The sequence below is a fragment of the Grammomys surdaster genome, unplaced genomic scaffold (genome assembly GCF_004785775.1).
Source record: "Grammomys surdaster isolate TR1022 unplaced genomic scaffold, NIH_TR_1.0 125876, whole genome shotgun sequence".
In the NCBI taxonomy this organism is placed as follows: Eukaryota; Metazoa; Chordata; class Mammalia; order Rodentia; family Muridae; genus Grammomys; species Grammomys surdaster.
In genome coordinates this window covers 2159257-2178605 of record NW_021620701.1, presented here as the reverse complement: position 1 = coordinate 2178605, position 19349 = coordinate 2159257, and the positions used below count along the sequence as shown (strand labels likewise).

At 42.8% G+C, this 19349-nt stretch overlaps 1 protein-coding gene across 1 annotated transcript in view; it reads right to left on the bottom strand.

Moving 5' to 3' along the window:
* Arhgef28 (Rho guanine nucleotide exchange factor 28) overlaps positions 1-14707 on the bottom strand; it is a 174600-nt gene extending 159893 nt beyond the window's left edge. The window contains exons 1-3 of the mRNA XM_028790206.1: positions 14678-14707; positions 12751-12898; positions 10566-10859 (exon numbers count right to left, since the gene is read on the bottom strand). Coding sequence (XP_028646039.1) covers positions 10566-10859; positions 12751-12898; positions 14678-14707 — 472 coding nt within the window. The remainder of the gene's footprint in view (positions 1-10565; positions 10860-12750; positions 12899-14677) is intronic.
* Positions 14708-19349: the final 4642 nt, after the last annotated feature.

Here is a 19349-nt window from a genome sequence, read left to right as displayed (position 1 = left end):
AAGACCAAGCTCACTCCCAAAGAACTATTGCTGAACAGGTTCACTTCCTATTCCACTACCTCTACTGGGTGGTGGGCTAGAGGAGAGGTTGAACCCTTACTAAAAGTAGGTTGCAAAAAATTTATGCCTACAGGTGGCTACTTAGAGTCAGGTTTGTTTGTTTGTTTGTTTGTTTGTTTGTTTGTTTTAAGGGTATGCCCCTCTGTTAGATCAACCACAGTCCGTCAGATGACTATACACCCAGGAATATTTGAATAGCACAAATTGGATTTGGTGAGAAAACAAAAAGACATGAAGTAGGTAGAATGGGTAGGGAGGAGGTGAATAAAAATATTGTTTATAAAACAAAAAAGCAATCCCTAAGAAAGAAGTAGAAATTTTCAAAACTCATACAACTATGTATAAATGCCCAAGTTTTATAAAATGTAGAATATAATTTCAACGAAGTTTTTATTTTAAAAATGAGCCACTATGGTCACCTGTATCCCTTGCTTATGAGGTACCTGTGAAAAGGATGTTCACAGGTCTGATGTATTACCCAATGGCTCAAGGTCACTCAGGAAGCAGGGAGAGCATCAAGAACTGAGACCCCTTCTCTTTCTCCAAAATTTTAGCTCATTCTTAGCTGTTATCCCTCCCACAATGCAAAAGTTTAAAGTGGCCTCAACTGCAGTTACTTAAGAAGGAAACTATATTAAAGCCACCAATAAATGATAATAATGGCTAACATTTTGAATAGAAACAGATTTATACAAAACTCCATTATTAAAGAATCAGAGGTGGATTACTTTAGATATTATTTATGCTATTCCTACTGTAAATTTCAGAAAGCAAGAATTGCAGAGAAAAATAATCTATAAAACAAGAAAAAGCCAAAAAAAATAGGTGTCTTAGAAGAGAACATGAAAAGGTAGACCACTTAGGAAACCAAAAATTGGATAAGGGCATAGCAAAAGGAAATGAGCTGCACAGATCCTAAGGATCCCGGCTGATGCCCACTCTCACACATGCACATACGCACATGCATGTATACACACATACACATGCACACATGCATGTGCACATATGCATGCACATACACATGCATACACACTAGCAAACACACACACAGGACAAATCAAAGCAACTGTAGCTGTGTGGAGTGGGTGCACATGCACACATACATATATGCACACATACATACATGTATGTACACACGTGCACACACAGCTGCACACACACAAAGGCACATGGATGCACACACATGCACACATGCACACAGGACAAATCAAAGTAACTGTAGCTACAGGAGTGGGCAGGGAACATGGGTATGTAGAAGTATAGGAGGGTGGGATAGTAGAAGACTCTTATAGTTGTTATTTTTTTAACTTTTTTAAAGATTTGTTTTATTTTATTTGTATGAAGATTTGGCCCATATGTCTGTCTGTGCAGCACTGTGTGTGTCTGATGCCCACTGAAACCAGAAGAGGGCACCAGATTCCCTTAGACTGGAGTTACAGACAGTTGTAAGCTGCCATGTGAATGCTGGGAATCAAACTCTCTGTTCCACCCACTTTCCCATCTCCCCACTCACTTTCAGCCACTGTGCTTTTAGCCATCAGAGACTGGTAGTATTAAAACTCAGGTGTCATTTTTTTTTTTATTAAATAAAACATCTCAAGAACAGTTACCACCATTCAAATCCTATTAAGAGATGTAAGAACATTGAAACTTTTCACCTTTTTTCCACTTAAAAGTAACCATAAGTGATTCCTCGGCTGCTGTCATTTTCAAGTTGGATTATAGTTGCTTGTGTGTAATCAAAATCTGTCATGAGCATCCTATGTGTTCAGGAGAGTCCGAGAGCAAGGGGGCCAAGGACGGAGCTTGGCCAACGTAGGTAAACTTCAAAGCCTCCCAGGACTTGGGTTTTGTGGGAAGCATACCAGGGAAGGGTGTTCAAAAATAAAAGCTCCCATTTATGCACCTTTATTCCTGAAATTTATAATTAGGAGAGAAAGTGACCCAAATACAATCTAATAATCTATTTCCCAGACATGAGAATAAAGATATGGGTCTCTCTTCCAAGTCTAAGGGCCACTGTTGCCAGACAGAAGCAGAGTTTCTAAAATATTTATTTTACCTGTATGAGTGTTTGCCTGCATGTATGTTTGTGCACCATTTGTGTGCCTGGTCTCTGTGGAGGTCGGAAGAGGGCATCAGGTACCCTGGAATTTTACAGATGGTTCTGAGACACCATGTGGGAGCTGGGAACTGAGCTCAAGTCTTGTGCAAGAACAGTCAGTGCTCTTAACCCCTGAACCATGTCTCTCGTTGGGAAGATAATTTTTAAAGAAGACTTTGTGATGTTTCTTCTTCTTAAAGGCACGGTTTCTAAAAAGAGAATGCGCCCAATAAGAGATAGCAACTTAAACTGCAAAACAAATCCATCTGGAGAGGACGAAGTCCTCTTCTTTAAGGAATTCAATTCTGCATTGATTCTTGACTGCCAGAAATCTTATTCCTTGAGAACTTAAAACAGGCTTGGAAGACAATGAAAACAACTTTAAATTAGGGATTTAGATCTCCCTAAAGGATAACTACACACAACCCTAAGCCTTGTGAGATAATTCTATCAATTTGACATAGCCGTTTACCGTAGGCACCATTCCAAAGAGCTCTGTCCTCTGACGTTAAGCCTGAAGGTTACCTTAGCAACCAAAGGAATAGAACATCAGTTTAACATGTCAGAAACTAAGGAGTGGAAATGGCTGCCCCAGAGAAAATACTAGAAGCAACAGAAGGCTAGAAAGCAATACTGAATACATACACAATTGCTTCTTTAAAAAACCCCAAACTGCTAGGATCCACTGTTTCCTACAATGCACTAATTTTAAAATGCAGAGAAAAAAGCAGGAAATTTGTATGTTACAGGTTTCCTGCCCTCTGGTATTTCAGCTCTTGCAATCTGAAACTTGTTGGTTAGTACAAAGCTTCAGGTAAAATGACAAAACAGACAGGCCCCATGATCTGCAGGCCAGCAAGCAAGCCGTATGATCCAGCATGTCCCCCCTACTCAGACCTGGAGCCCAATGATGTCAGCCCAGCTAATGGCGCCTGCACCCAAGCCTTACTCTCCTTCCCTCCTGCATTCACAGCCAATACACTGGCTTCAAGGGGAAAAAGGGCCCAGCTCCATCCCAAGTGCTCACAAATCTGGCTTCTTGCAGGTTGCAGGTCTCTTTCTCACACAAAGAAAGAACAAGTTTCTCTGCACACACTGCCTATCCATATGTGCCCCTTTCTGTTGCTGCCTAGTAGAAAGACGATGGGTCTACATGGCATACAGCAAGATATCCATTTGTGAACACTGATGATCAAGACAGTTTTGCAGCTACTTAATACCTCTTAATCTTACAGTCTTTCCTCTGGAGCCCTGTGGGCTCTGTGTGTCCTTCTTCTCATTGGCTGCAATGCACAGAGAACCAAGTGTTCTTCAAGTTTGATGCTAACAAACTTATTTAGCAGAGCATGGCCATGCTAAATGCCTATCTCCACTGTGAGCATTGTGTTGCTTTCCCTGTACTGTACATTACGTGTGTGCCTCATGGCAACATCCACTGTTTTTCCTTTAAGCCTCTGTTCTTTATGCTGTGACTGGTTCTTATACAAACAAGACACTGCTCAGACTTGCTCTCAAGAACTTGCATTCTGTGACTGGTAAATCATAGCTCTAATTTCTAGACTCAAGTTTAAATCTAAGATAGTGTAGTCAGCTAAAGAATATATTTTTGATCTGATCTATGACATAAATATGTACAAAATTCCATTCTCTAACATGTCTTCACTGGATCCCACCAGTACCTCCAATTATCCCTCTTTGATGACGGATCTTCACATAGCAAATACAAATAGCCTCCTAGCTACATGGGCTATGTCTAAGCCCAAGACTGCCCGGAAGAAAAGATGAAAGAACCAATTGGCTTAACCCTTGATTTCCCTCTGTGGATAGAATAGACAGGAAGAAAGTTGACCTCTTCAAACTTCATAAAGCAGCCTGACAGGTCAAACTTTGTTTTGTTAAAGGTTTAATATTTTCTCCTGTAGATTCAGTTCTCAGCAACACTGACAAAACCAAGCTTAAAGTGGGTATTAACAGAACCCATGTGTAGTGGCTATTCCTGGTTGTCAGCTTGACTATATCTGGAATGAACTACAATCCAGAATTGGAAGGCTCACCTGTGATCCTGATCTTGAGGCTGGAGATACAAGTTTCTGACCTGGATCTTGGCATGGAGATCTTGAGGCATAGTAGCCATGAATCCCAGGAGACTAAGGCAAGGAGATCACTGAGTTCAAGGTCAGCCTGGGACAAAACAAGTCCCAGATCCAGACGTGGTGGTACATACCTTTAATCTGGGCCACACCTTCTGCTGGAGACCTACATAAGGACATTGGAAGGAAGATTCTCTCCGCCTCCTTGCCTTTTAGGACTAAGCAACTTCTAGATCCTGAGATTTCTATTCACAGCTGCTGCTGATCATTGTTGGGGAGTCGGACTACAGACTGTAAGTCATCAACAAATTCCCTTACTATATAGGGACTACCCAAAAGTTCTGTGACTCTAGAGAACCCTGACTAATACACCATGCATTCCATTAGGGATAGAAGAGTACCTGCCCAGAAGACCCTGAAGTAATTGGCCTATGTTCACTTACACCTGCAGAGGGGTCCAAATTAATCTTCATGATACTAATTTACCCTTATGTGATGGCTAGTTTCATGTCAACTTGACATGAGCTAGAATTATCTTAAAGGAGAGAACATAATCGAAAAAATAATAAGATCCGGCATAAGGCATTTTCTCTATTAGTGATTGAAGGGGGAGGGCCGGCCCTTTGTAGGTGGTGCCATCCCTGGGCTGGTGGTCTTGGGCTCTATAAGAAAGCGGTCTGAGCAAGTTATGATGAGCAATCCAGTAAGCAGGACCCCTCCATGGCCTCTGCATCAGCTCCTGCCTCCAGGATCCTGTCCTGTTTGAGTTCCTGTCCTGACTTCCTCCAATAATGGACTATAGTGTGGAAGCGTAAGGCAAATAAGCCCCCTTTCCTCCCCAACTTTCTTTTTATCATGGAGTGTCATCACAGCAATGACAACCCTAACTAAGACACTTTACACAAATCACATCTTCAATCTGCCAATTTGTTACATATCAATGCATTAAGATATGTGAAAAAGTATTTTCTTCGTGACCTTTATAAAAGAAAGGGTCTCCCCTCACTCTCTAGTTACATGGCATGCACAGGACAAGCCGTATCTCTCAGTAAGCTGGGAAAGAGGTAACTGTGTTCACAAGGCCAGTGCCATGAGAATTAATACGCCACATGGCAGCCTGCCCCTGCTGAAGCCTGGTTTACCAGCCATCACTGTTAGGCTTCTGGGAACACAAATGCAGGAAAGCCATTTGGTTGAGCAGGAAGGGAGGCTTCATCTCAAACATCAGCTGAGCACAAATCAGTAAGACATTAGAACATTTTATCCCAGTTAACCTAATTGTCTGCATTATGCCAATCTCCTGAAAAACATGTCTATCAAATCACAAACAGGCACGAAATCCAAAAACAAAGCAGATAAACTGTGACATCTTCTTGGGTGATTCTATTACGTCAAACTAGGAGTCTCAGAGGCCCTGCAAAAGCCTCTATCGTGAAAGCGGATTTTGAAAAGAAATGAGCTTAATTTTATGAAATAGATGTGCAGTTTAATGGAAGGCCTGAAATTAAATAAAACCTGGGATACTTCCTTCTCTTGCGTGCATAATGAAGTTTCATTATGACTGATGACCAGCAAGAAGCAGGCCAAGAGGAGAACTTGCTTTGGTTTGCTTTGCTTTGCTTTTTCCAATATATCATTTTTATTGATTCTCTAGGAGCGTCCCATCATGCACCTCGATCGCATTCACTTCTCAGTCCTTCCATGTCCCTCCCCCACCTTGTGACCTATACCTACCCAAAAAACTAAAACTAAAAGTAAATAAATAAAAGTCAATTTGTGTTATCTATATACTCACTGAAGCATGGTCAGACTCTCAGTGGCCTTCCCCTTGAACAGAACTGAGTCCCTCCCCTCTTCCCACACCTCGGCCAGAAGCCATCAACTGTGGAAAGCTACACTTCAGCATCCACATCATGCTTAAGAGTCCTCTTCAGTGGCTTCCTGTCTAGGCTGTCTAGGCTGTTGGGGTGAGGGAGAGATACGATTTGTCACAGAAGCCTTCCATGTCCCTCCCTCTCAACTAAGCATCTGCAATCAGCAATGGTATCACAGGAAAAGCAGCCTACTTGCTCTTCACAGTTGGCAAGAACAAAAATCATGGGCTGCCATATGTTTCTGGCTACAATATAGACCATGAACATGCCTCCCTGCTCAGTGAGACCATGGACCCAGAAAAGGCCCTCGGGGACTGCCTGGCCCACTGACATCAACATGGCCTCAGCTGGCAATGTAGACTACTCACATCAATATGACCCCTGACTGCAGCATGGCCCACGAAAATCAACACGGCTTCAGGCCGTAGCACACACCATGGACATCCACATGGCCCTTGGTGGCAACATGGGCCATCGACACAGACATCAACACAGACCCTGGCTGAAGTAATGCCACAGACCCAGACATGGTCCTCAGTGGCAGCCTGGGCTGGATATCATCACCATGGGAGACCCCGCTTTTCTACGGGAAGCAGTGCTTCACACTTTGTCTCTCCCTGATAACCATCAAAGTGAAAAGTAAAATGTGGGATATTTATCACGAATTACAAAGGGACACAGTCACGTTTCATGGTAGGCTTTAGGTCAGACTCTTTACACCACAAAGCGACTATCAACTATACCTAAAGAAATTGTTAAAAATAGATAACAGATTTAAAAGATGAACAGGGACGTTTTTAAATAGTTTTTGACAGCTACTAATAGGGATAATTGCTGAATAGTTTGTAGTAATTCCACTACTGGATACACAAAGGAAAGACAATCAGACATCCAGAGAAGCATCTACATTCTCATAGTCAAGGCAGACCCCATCACAATGGCTATAAAATACGCAACCAGTAATGAGAGGGTAAAGAAAAGCATAGTCATACACAACATGGAATACTATTCACCCATAAAAAATGAAACCCGGTCACTTGCAGCAACAGAGATGGAACTGGAGATCATTGCATTACAGAAAATGATCCAGACACAGACAAACCAGTGCCATGTTATCTAACCTACACGTGGACTCTCAAAAAGTATTATGTCATAGAAACAGAGAATCAAATGACGGGTCCCCAGAGGCTAGGAACAGGGATGAGGGGAAAGGCTGTCAACAGCTGTTGAACTACAGCGAGACTGGAACAAGGGTTCTCTGTGTGACAGTGACTGTACATTTCAAAAACCTATAAGAAAGTATTTTAAAAGTTTTAAACCTAAAGAAATGCTGAATATTAAAGTATAATTAACCAGATTTAAACATTGTACAATGGACACACATATCAAAACACTACACAGCACTAAGTAATAGTAAAAACAAATTTTTTATGTTTTTGTCAATTAAGACAAGTAACTTTAAAACACAGTTGCTGGGAAGGAAACTGGACGGTGATTATGATTGACGTCTCCACCAGGAATACAATACAAATTCCCACAGGCCCAGCCCTCAGCCTGTTCCTCACGTCATCATTATACTGGTAAAGGTCAGGAGACCGGAAGGGGACAACATGAGGAGAAAACAGATCAAGTGGGGGTGGGGAAGGAAGACAAGAAGAAAGAGAGTCATGGACCACATGTGACTTCAGAACCCTGGTCACTGGGATTGAGGAGACAGACATCGAGGAGAGAGGGGAGGCTAGTGGAGTATGGGAAGAAATGAGGACAAAATACCACAAAAACGCCACAATGAAACACATTGCGGTTTGTACCAGTTTTTAAACTAATAATGAAGTAATAAATCAAATATGATTTATCTAAGAAAACCAAATTAAATATAAAGTAATTTACATAGGTCTCATTTAGCCCCATAGTCAGGAAATTCCAAAGTTCTCAAGGTCAGGGCTTAGCCAGATTTGAAAGCACTTTTGCTTAACAACCATGACACTAGGAACTGTTTTTCCATAGGGTACAGTATCTCCCTATCAAAAAGAAAGGGACAACCTTACTTTTTCTCTTTTCCAAAAATGGATCTCTAGATAGCCTAGAAAAAAACGGCAACAGGACATTTGGCAACTGTAGTTCTCTGAACTTACCTTATTGCATATTTCTATGACAAATGCACACACATCATAGGAAATCATACACACACACACACACTACTGTCAATCCATTGGGAAATCATATACACATATTATTATAAATTCACAGACATTAGAAAATCTTAAATTCTGAATTTTGACCTGGAAAACTAAAGGCAGTAAGTCTGCACTACAAATCGCTCTATAACTTAAGCAGGCTTGATGCTGGGAGATACTCATGACTTTCTCTTTTCCAAGGTCTTAAAAAAACAGAAATGTTTATAAGTACCCTGAGAAGGTTTAGAATAATTCTGATTGAATGGAGAAATGAATAACCTCTCTGATTGTAGATGATGGCCTCAGTATCCTGTTTAGAAAAGTCATACCTTTTACTTAAAGTGGTACGGTCAATCTTACCAATGATCCAATTTAAGCCAACCTGTAAGTCACACCCAGAATGTGTCAGGAATCAAACTCCTCAAAGTAGTATCATCCAACATAGTGAAGGTCATGAGAAGAAAACTGCACATTGACGATAGATGCTGTATGCAAGCAAACACCTCTGGCATTTCAATAACATTACATCATTGATAACCACCTTAAGACATGGCTACTCATGGACTCAGTGGGTTAACGTGTTTGCTGTCAACACTTCATGACTCGAGTTTAATCTGTGGGATCCACATACCGGAAGGGGAGAAATGGCGTCTGAAACCTGTCCTCTGACCTCTACATGTGCACTGTGGCACAAAGCTGCACCCTCCCCCTCACACAGCCTAAATGGGTAAAGATAAGCAACTCTTATAAAGGGGCATCAATTAAACAGTTTGGCTTCATGCCCAAATAGGCGTGATGCCTTCCCTAGCTCAACAAGCGTTCTAACATGTTAGAACAAGAATCCATCCACCCCAGTATCTCTAAAAGCTGGTACAAATGTAACAAATATAAGGAAATTACATATCTGAGGAAATGGAAATAATTGCTGTAGTTTGATCAACATGCATTATTTACATGGCTGTAATCATCATAGCATACCCCGCAGACCCATACAGATGTGTGTCAATTTAAAAGCAGTTTTGAGACAGGGTGTCTATACTTTGCTCTACCTGACCTGGAACTCACTATGTAAAGACCAGGACTTCAGACTGGCAATGACCTTAATCCAGCTTTCATTCAAAAATTATAACTATAAATACCCTGGGTAACGTTGACTTTGTATGCATGTGTTCCTGTGTGCAGGTACATATGAATGCATGGGAGATTGTGTGTGTGTGTGTGTGTGTGTCTGTGTATGCGCAGGTATACATTTGTGTGCTGTATGTGTAGGTATGTGCACAATAGTGAGTGTATACACGTGTGTGATTGCAAAGTGTATGTGTGTGCAGTGGTGTGTGTGCAGTGGGTGTGTGTGTCCAAGTATACATTTGTGGGGTGTGTATGTGTTGGTGTGAGCACCATGGTATGTGTGTACAGTGGTGTGTGTGTTGGTGTGAGCACCATGGTATGTGTGTACAGTGGGGTGCGTGTGTTGGTGTGAGTACCATGGTTTGTGTGTACAGTGGTGTGTGTGTGCTTGTGCATGTACAGGTATACATTTGGATGTCGTGTGTGCATGTAGAAGCCAGAATGTTGTTTCCCATAGGTTACCCACCTTGATTTTTTTTAAAAAACAATGTCTCTTTCTTGGAGCTAGAACTCACCAATTTGGCTAGACTGGCTGGCCAGGGAGCCCCAGAGATCCTCCTGACTCCACCTTTCCAGGGTTGGGGTTACAAATGACCACTGTTTTATGTGGGTGCTGGTGATCAAGTTTAGTTGTTCAAGCTCGCTCAGCAAGCGCTTCCCACGGAGCCATCTCCTCTGCCCTGCCCTGGCTCCGACATTGTTCAGAAGTCAGCTCACCTGTTACCTTCCTTTCAGACTGCCTCTCTTCCAAGTATTCCACAGAGCTCGCTTTTGTCCTTGTTTCTTATTAGGATAATGGCAACACTGTTCCCTTTCCATGGCAAGAAATTAGCCAAGGGGATTAGAGCCACAGTCCGAAGCCACAAGCTCAAGAGTCAGACATAAAGAAACAGTCCCCAACCTCAGAGCAAAGCCCTTTAATGCCTCCTCCTCAGACTTCCAGGAAGCAGGAGCATCAGCCAGCTGAGAGATAAATGGCCGAATACTTCAGAGAACTCAGCCACACCGGGCCTAAGGGCTCAGCTAAAAACTGGGAAGAAAAGTCTACCCAGAGAAACAGACAGTAAACTGTAAGGCAAATTCTAAACTTGAGAAAGCTGGCACACATTTGACTTTTCTGACACTGACCTACCTTCAAGGGAGGAATTTCCCAGGACTGTCCAGCCCAAAGGCAGCTCCAGTTGGGTCAGAGCCAGCACAAGCTCCTCATCCAAGGCAGGCAGCGCTTCTGCTGTCAGGGCAAACGGGGTCAGCAGTGTTTGGTGACTACAGGCCGTGAGTCGGTCAGCCTGAGTGACGAGCAAACGAGCCAGCCTGCAGGCCATGTTGTCCACATAGGTCACTGAGCCAGAGCCCATGGTCACCGGGGAGTACCCTTCCGAGCAGAGACACACAGACACCATCACTGTCTCCTGAAGCCAATGGCCTAAATGACAAGATAATTAACCATTCAGTCCATGTCTGCAGGAGTCACACAGTAAAAGTGGGTGGGTAGCACTCTCCAGGGAACAAGCAGGAAGTACAGTGGCATCTCTGAATGTCACTGTGAGCTGAGGTCATCTGATTTGGGTGACACTGGCATTTTAAATGACCCTTTAGGAGCTCTGAGGACTTCTGAGTCTCTTTCCACCAACCAAGGTCATTTGCCACAGTTTTTCACATCTGCCCAATCCCTGGATTCCAGTCTACCATCTGAGGGATGGCTCCTCTTTCTGTTCTGCCGACAGCTGGAACACACATTCTTAGCCATTTACTGAGGTGACAGGTTTTCTCATCTGTATCAGAGACTGATAGAAGTGCACTCGAATTCCATGGGGCTGCTTTGGAGGTGGGGTGAAGATTACTAACTAGAGTCTATGTAAATTAACACATCCAACAGAAAACAGGGCTTCCCCGGGGCTCCTCCAGCAGTGCCTCCTGTGCCTTGTAGTCATTCCAGTGTGGTTGACCCTGCTCCCTGACTTCATCCTCTTTGCTTCCACTTCCCATTTTGCTCAAGTTGGTGAACTTCTGACCAGGTACATATTTTTGTCTTTGGTAGAATTTCCAAGAGTGTCAATGGCACCCAAAACCCTGGGACCGTGATACTATGGCTGGACGGAGAAGAGTTACTCAGGCCCCCTGGGGATGATGTCCTTGTACCCACTGGCAAGTGCTCCTAGGTCTGCGTCCTCCTGCCCTGCCTAACTCTCCAACTTTCCATCAAAGACTATGCTGCCAGAGTTCTCAAAACCAAGAGCATCTGCCATCCTCACAATGACTCTCCAAAGCAGGGGCTCAAAAAATGCCATCACATTAGACTGTACCTATCCGCTATACATTGCAGAACATTTCTATCATTGATAGGCTACCCTGGTAAAGCTAGCCATTTTCCCACATTTAAGGTTACCTTAATAGTACTATAATCAGGGAAGTTTAAGGTTAAGAAATACACGTCACTCACCCCATGAAACATGTCAAAATGAAGACAAGGGCCCTCACTTTGAGCAGGCCACAGAACAAGGAGAAAGGCTTGCTTTTGCACAGAGGAGCTCAATGAGGTTGACCCTTCCATATAAACAGGAAAGAAAGAGAACAGTGCGCTTTCTGTCAGAAGGGGTGCTTTCGTTGTTTTTATTCTTTCTCTATAAGGTGTTCATTAAAAGAGAAAATATAAAGAGTCTGGGAGCAGAAAGGATGTCAGAGACCCACAGAGGAATGCCATTAACAGCAGCCAGGGGTTTGGGTTGTTTCTTTGTTTGTTCAGTTAGTTTTCAGTTTTTGAGACAGGGTTTCTCTATGTATCCCTAGCTGTCCTGGAACTGCAGGACCAGACTGGCCTCGAATTCAGAGATCCACCTGCCTCTGTCTACTGAGTGCAGGGATTAAAGGTGTAGGCCTCCACTGTCAGGCATTTGTTTTTGTCTTTTGCTTATCTATGAGTTCCTGGGGCTGCCAGGCTGACCACAGAGGAATGAGGAAGGAGAATGAAGACATGGTCTGTCATGTCACCTTGTCCTGAGCCAACTCAGGCAGTAGACTGGGACAAAGGAGGTGACCCAAGGCATATCCTCTGTTGTCTACATTTAAGGATGCTAGACCTTGGGAGCTGGGGGCAGCCAGTGGGATGAGCTCACCAGGACTAAGACAAGGCAGACACTAGTAGAGGGGTCCCAGGAGTCAGTGGCTCATGGCACGTGTCTTTCCTAAGAGCATGTACATACCTCCCTGTGAACTCCTGACCTTGGAGAATGTTTCTTTTTCCTTGTGATTCACTACTTGGCAAATATCCCTGGAGGGAAGATGTCTCCCACCCCACCCCTAAGAGGCCTCCTCACCTGGAATGCTAGATTGGAGAACATTATCCTCTACTCGTTCAGCAATCACCACATGCCTCTGATGAGACCCGTCGTAAATAAAGTAAAACTCTGCATCTTCAGGAAGATAAACGTTTTTGCCAAACTTTGCATAGACCGTCCTCTGTCCCTGAAAAACAAGTAAGTCTAGGCATCAGTACACTTCCTTGTTCCGGCTCTGAGAAACCACAGGGAAGGGCACAGTGCCACAGCACTGACACCTGTCATATGTCCTGCACGTGAGTGAGCTCAAATGTCACAGAGCCTCCTTCCAACAACAACCGTTTCCAAGCGACACCTTCCTGATGTGTCTAGTATGGGAGTCAGGGCCGGCCTGTGCTGCTCTGATAGCTCAAGAAGATCCAGGAATAGGAAAGAATCATTTATTTCATTTGCTAGATACACTTGTGTGATGTTTCAGTACCTTGGATCCCTATGTCCCAAACATCACTGTGCGTATAAGGTTATCGTGTATGTGAAATACCACTATAAATATAAAGGTACTATATATATGTAATATATAGGCATACAATATATTATATATAGAATATAATATATATTGTATATTATAACATATAATATATTGGTGAATCATGAGGAAAACAAAGAAACATTCTCCAAGGTCAGGAGTTCACATGAATGTATGTGCATGCTCTTAGGAAGCACACAAGCCCCGTGCCACCGACTCTCGGGGCCCCTCCACTAGTGTCTACATTGGCTAAGTCCTGACAAGCTCATCCCACTGGCTCCCTCCATATTTATATATGTGTATGCATATATGTATATGTATATATATATATGTGTGTGTGTGTATGTTTAGGTATGTGTATATGTATATGCTTGTGTATGTATATATGTATGTATATTATAATAGTATATAAATGATAATTATTCTTAGCTCAGGCCCTAGCATGTGCTAGACCACTGTATACTGCAAGAACCATAAATATTCACAAACATTTTCAGATAAACAAGAGTGCTCATTCACTGTATTGACTCTGTCTCCTCTGAGTGATATCTGAGACTTCTTTGTCAGCTGGGTTGGCCTCATCCTTTGCCTTAAGAGTGTCTAGCTAGCTTTACAGAATGTCCTGGTTCTAAGGAGAAACACTCCTTCAAAGGTATAGGACAGGAAGCTACAGGTCTCAAGTACAAGTACATGAGGCTTTGTCAGGGGCTAGCTGGCAACTAAGCCTACCAGATCATCTCAGGATCCTACAGGCCTTAAAGAGTCAGGATACTCCCTGCCTCAAGTACAAAAAGGTAGCCCAGAGCAGGCCTCCAGGGAGAGAGGATGAATTCCGCCCAGCCTAAGGGAGTGGCAGGTAAAAAGAAACAGGGAGTAGAAGAACCATCTATTCTAGAAGTTTCCAGAGCTTATTCAAAGTGGCAAAGCCTCTGGCTGTCTGTGTAGCTGCCAAACAAAAATAAACCAGTTTCTCACCCTGGGATGAATGGGAAAGGAAGCAAGGAAGATTCAGACTAAGTCTCCTGGACAGGAGTGTCAGCCTGACTCAAGTCCCTACAGCAGCATGACCCTGGGAGGCTAGGAGTTAGGCTAAGGAGGAGCAAGCACCATCCAAAGCTCCTCCTTCCAGTGACCATATCGTTATTTGACCTAAAATTGTTTTGAAATAAAAATGCTGTCTTTTCATACTGGCTTGCAGTTGCAAGGCATTTAAAATTATGGATTACCATACAAATCACAGTGTTCGGAAAAAAAGAAAAACCTCACTGGTTCTCAGTTCTGAGTTTTCCTGTCTCTGCATGCAAGCACGCATGTTTCACACGAACGGAATCGACAGAGTGACTGCCAAGGAATATCTCCCATACAATGGCTTCAGCACGAGTACAGGAAGGAGAGCTGAAAAGCAAAAGACACAAAACAATAGCACACATTTGACAGGACTGAGAGAGGAAGCTCAGACGGGCTGTCCATTTCCTAAAGGCGAAGAACAGCTTGCTCTGGTCGTGTTCCTGGTTGCTAAAGGGCTGTTAATTCTCCAGACAGACTCTGAGCTGACACGGTGGTAGCTTTCTTAAACACAGAGCAGATTGCATAAATAGATCAAAGATTTTCATGGACCACAAAGATACATAATCTGCATTTATGCCAAGCAATGGTCAGAGCAGGCTTTCTTTTGGCCAGGTGAGCAAGAACTACCACTTAGGCAAGAGTTTCACCATGACCATTCCAAGTCCCTCCCTCCCTCTTGTCTTGATACATGGTTCCTTCCTCTCAAGAACCACTCCATGCTTTATGACAGCAAAGATTATGGGTCCACTCAAGAGAGGTGACTTAGTGTCTTGGCACAGAGGATGGCACTGAAGATAGAAGGAGTCACCTATGTAGTAATCACAAGAACATCAGAAATACGGTCAAGGACTGCAGCTAGGAAAGAAGGTGACACAGGAGCCACCAGAAGGAACTGAGGTAGATGTGGGCAGGTGGGAGAAGGTGGCAGAGGAAAGATCTGGAGATGGAAGAATAAGAATATTGGCGGGCAGGAAAAGGAACAGAGGCTCAAGTATACCAACTTAGCTGAGCTGCGTAGAAGATCCCGAGGAAGCTACAGGAAGCTACAGGAAGAACAAGCTGAGCTTGTGAGCATAAATAATCACCTGCAGGTGACAATCCCAGGCTCTGGCCACTGTGACCACAGAAGTCTACCACTGTCCTTTGGAAACCGCCCACTTCCCATGTGATAGAGAGATTCCACTTACAGAATTTCCACATACAGACAGTATGCCTGCCCTCATTTGAACTCAACTGCAGCCTGTCCTAATAAAACCAATGGATCGATGGCAGAGTCACAGTTGCAGATGGTTGTGTTAGCTCCTTCCTGTCAACTTGCTGTACCCACAAGGAAGCTCACAGCTGTCTATAACTCCAGGGGATCTGACACCCTCACACAGGCATACGTGCAGGCAAGAAAAACAATGCACAGAAAAAAATAAAAATAAAAAAAATCACTTAAAAAATAGTTCCTTGAAACTTATGGAAACAATAAAAGACAGACAAAGGCAAGGTTATTTCCTTAAATTAATCTATAAATTTAACATATTCCACTCAACAGCCAAACTGAATGTTTCCAAAGAAAATTGAACAAAAGTATTCAAAAGTTTCTTTGGAAGAATAAATAAGAGTGACAATTTGAAGAGGGAATAATGTTTGAGTGAACTAGCCCTTGCCATACCAAAGCGAAATAAAGAATACAACCTTTATTCTTATAAACAGTGTGACAGCAGCTGAGAAACAGAACACAAAGGAGAGACCAGAAACAGACACACAGGCATATGAAAACTACATAATAAGTATAGTGGTCAAACCCAGACACTATTGCTGATGCCAAGAAGCACTTGCTGATAGAAGCCTGGTATAGCTGTCCCCTGAGAGGCTCTACCAGAGCCTGACCAATACAGATTTGGATCCTTGCAGGCAACCATTGAACTGAGCACCAGGACCTCAATGGAGGTTAGGAGAAGGAGTGAAGGTGCTGAAGGGGTTTGTAACCCTGCAGAAAGAATGACAATATCAACCAACCAGACCTCCCTCCCCAGAGCTCCCAGGGACTAAACCACCAACCAAAGAGTACACATGGAGGGACCCATGGCTCCAGATGCATATGTAGCGGAGGATGGCCTTATCTAGCATCAATAGGAAGATCGGGCCTTGGTCCTGTGAAGGAACAATATCTCAGTGTAGGGGAATTCTAGGGTGGGGAGGCAGGAGTCTGTGGGTGGGTGGGGGGAGCACCCTCATGGAAGCAGTAGGAGGGGGATAGGATAGGGGCTTTCTGGAGGGGAAACCAGGAAAGGGGATAACATTTGAAATGTAAATAAATAAAATATCCAATAAAAATACATATAAAAAAGAACAGAACCAAGAAAAAATGAGCATGGTGATATCTCAAATCAGTGGGGAAGAAAAGGTCTCGGTTTCTTCATGGGCTCATGTACTAATCTACATGTTCTAAGGACTTTTTTCCTAATCTGTCTCTCCAGGGTGACTATGTTAGCCTAATTTCTGAGCTTTTTCACGCTACTGTTCCCTTAATTTTTGTCCACCATGCAGGACACCTGCATATAGTCATAATCCGTCATCAACAACAATGTTATTCTCCAGACAAACTTTTCTATTTAGCGTCTAAACTACCTAGCGTGTTCGGACAGTAAGCCAAGTGTTTTCAAATCAGGTAATGAGAACAGAATGGTACATCTGTTTGTGGTCGGGTTCTGCAATCTGGGGCCTTGCGAAGAGTGTCTAGGTGTTAGGTGGTCTCAGTACACGTAAGCATCATTCACAAGGCTGGTTCCATGTGTATGGATCCATTTTCAGAGTCATCATGGTCACTCCAAAGGCCCAAAGGTTTTTAAAGGCTTATGAGTGCTAGCTTTTATAAGACTAGGCAAAATTTAAATGCAAAACATTTTTAGGGCTTTTCAATGGTAACTGTCAACTTTTTATATGATGATTAAAACATATTCCACTATATTCCAAAATACTAAAATATAATACACAGCTTTGCTGTGAGAGGGCTCAGGGACAAGAGCACAAGACAGGCCAATGGGAACTGATACATTATGTTTAATTATGAAAGCTTTCTAAGACATACCATAAAATACATTATTTTGTTACTAGGAAAAACTTCATTTCTTTATATTTGAAATATTGTTATTATAATAACTCTGTACAAGCTTCCCCTGTGGAGCAGAATCTTTGAAAAGTTAAACAACAAAACCCCAGGATAACCTTTCCATATTATAAGAAAGTTAAAACACACCACTGATACCAGTGGGTCTTATGCTAACTAGCTCAGGCCTCCAGAGTCAGAAACACAACCTTGTGTCTCTTGGTTTCTGCTTCATCGCTGAGCTGGGTCTCTTTCTTTCAACTCATCACACACATTTGTCTTCATGTGATACTAAAGAAAATGATGAAAGCCAACAGTATTTCGCTTCAAATTTCTGTGTGTAATGAAAGAATTTCCTTAAAACATGGGCACTGGGAGGACAGCCCATTGCACAACCCTGAGGGGCTGAGTTTCATCCCCATAACCCACATTTAAAACAAACAAGCACAATGGCACAGACTTGCAGTCCCAATGCAGGGGAGGTAAATCTCTGAAGCTCCATCTGGGAGATGGATCTCTGAGGCTCACTGTCTGGCCAGCCTTGCTTACTTGGAAAGCTCCAAGCCAGTAAGAAAGCCCACTCCAAAATCCAAGGTTAACAGCACCCTGCAGGATGACACCCTACGTTGTTTATTTCTAGCCTCTATGTTTCCCTGAAAACTGAAATCCGTAGATGAGAGGGCATTCCTTTATCTCCCTGAAGATACACCTGACAGGGACATTTATGTAAGGATAATTAGCCAGAGACCCTTAGAAGGTAATACAAGGTTCATATGATCCAAACAAGTTTAGAACCATTGAACTAAAGCATGTTTAAAGGCATCTAATTTTTATAGTGCAAAATATCAGGATTATTTAAATTTAACACCCAACAAAATTAAGGTTAACACAGATTGGCTAAAATGGAATGAGGTATGAGGATATTTTTTTTCCTAAGGAAGGCTGACTTACTTATAGGTCAAAAGACTTACAAAACATCTCTACAGCAGTCACATTTGGGATAGAAATGACTTCCACCTCCGGATAGGAGGAAATAGACAGCAATAAGCCAACATTCAGCAAGTAGGGTCTGGGGAAGGGATGAACTGGTTCTTCGGGACATCAAAGTCAGATAGAAATGGTAAGGACCCAAGTGACAGACACCACCACACAGTGAAACAACGTGTTTCAGGAGACGACCTAAAGTTCCACATGTAACAGGAATATTATTTAAAATAAAGCTGAAATTGAAAAATTAATCATTTATCAACAAAATAATAACCATGAATTACAGGTATATATTAATATTCATGAAGTGATCCATTATCCAAACTTGTACATTAAACTCAGCACATCAAAAAGGATAAGCATGCAAACCAAAAGGTCATTACGACTTTCATTCCTAACGGACTGATTGGCTGCTCTGTCATTGAAATGGCCTTTGCTTCTCTAACAGCACAAGCAAGTAAAGACTAACTCAAGGCAGACATTCCCTGTAAGACCACAGCAGTCCCTGCCATACATCTTTCCCACTCTAGAGCTGGGGATTCAACCCAAGGTCACATGGATACTAGATAAATGTCCTACCACATCCTAGCCTGCTGAAGCAGGCTTTTACGGGTGCCTCTATTCAGTTAATTTCCAAATTATTAACATAAAGATTACATAATAAGCACATGACTCATGGATGTTGAGCACGAATACCTGACTCTTACAACAGATGGTAGTGGGAAACACACTGGATTTGATATGAGAAAACAAAAATTATAATCTCTACTCCCATTTGGACATGACAGGACACACTTCTAAACCCAACGCCCAGGAGGCTGAGGCAGAAGAATTGCTCTGAATTTGAAGCTAGCCTATGATGTATAGTGAATTCAAAGTCAGGTTGGGATACACAAGGAGGAAAGAAGGAAGGAAGGAAGGAAGGAAGGAAGGAAGGAAGGAAGAAAGGAAGGAAGGAGG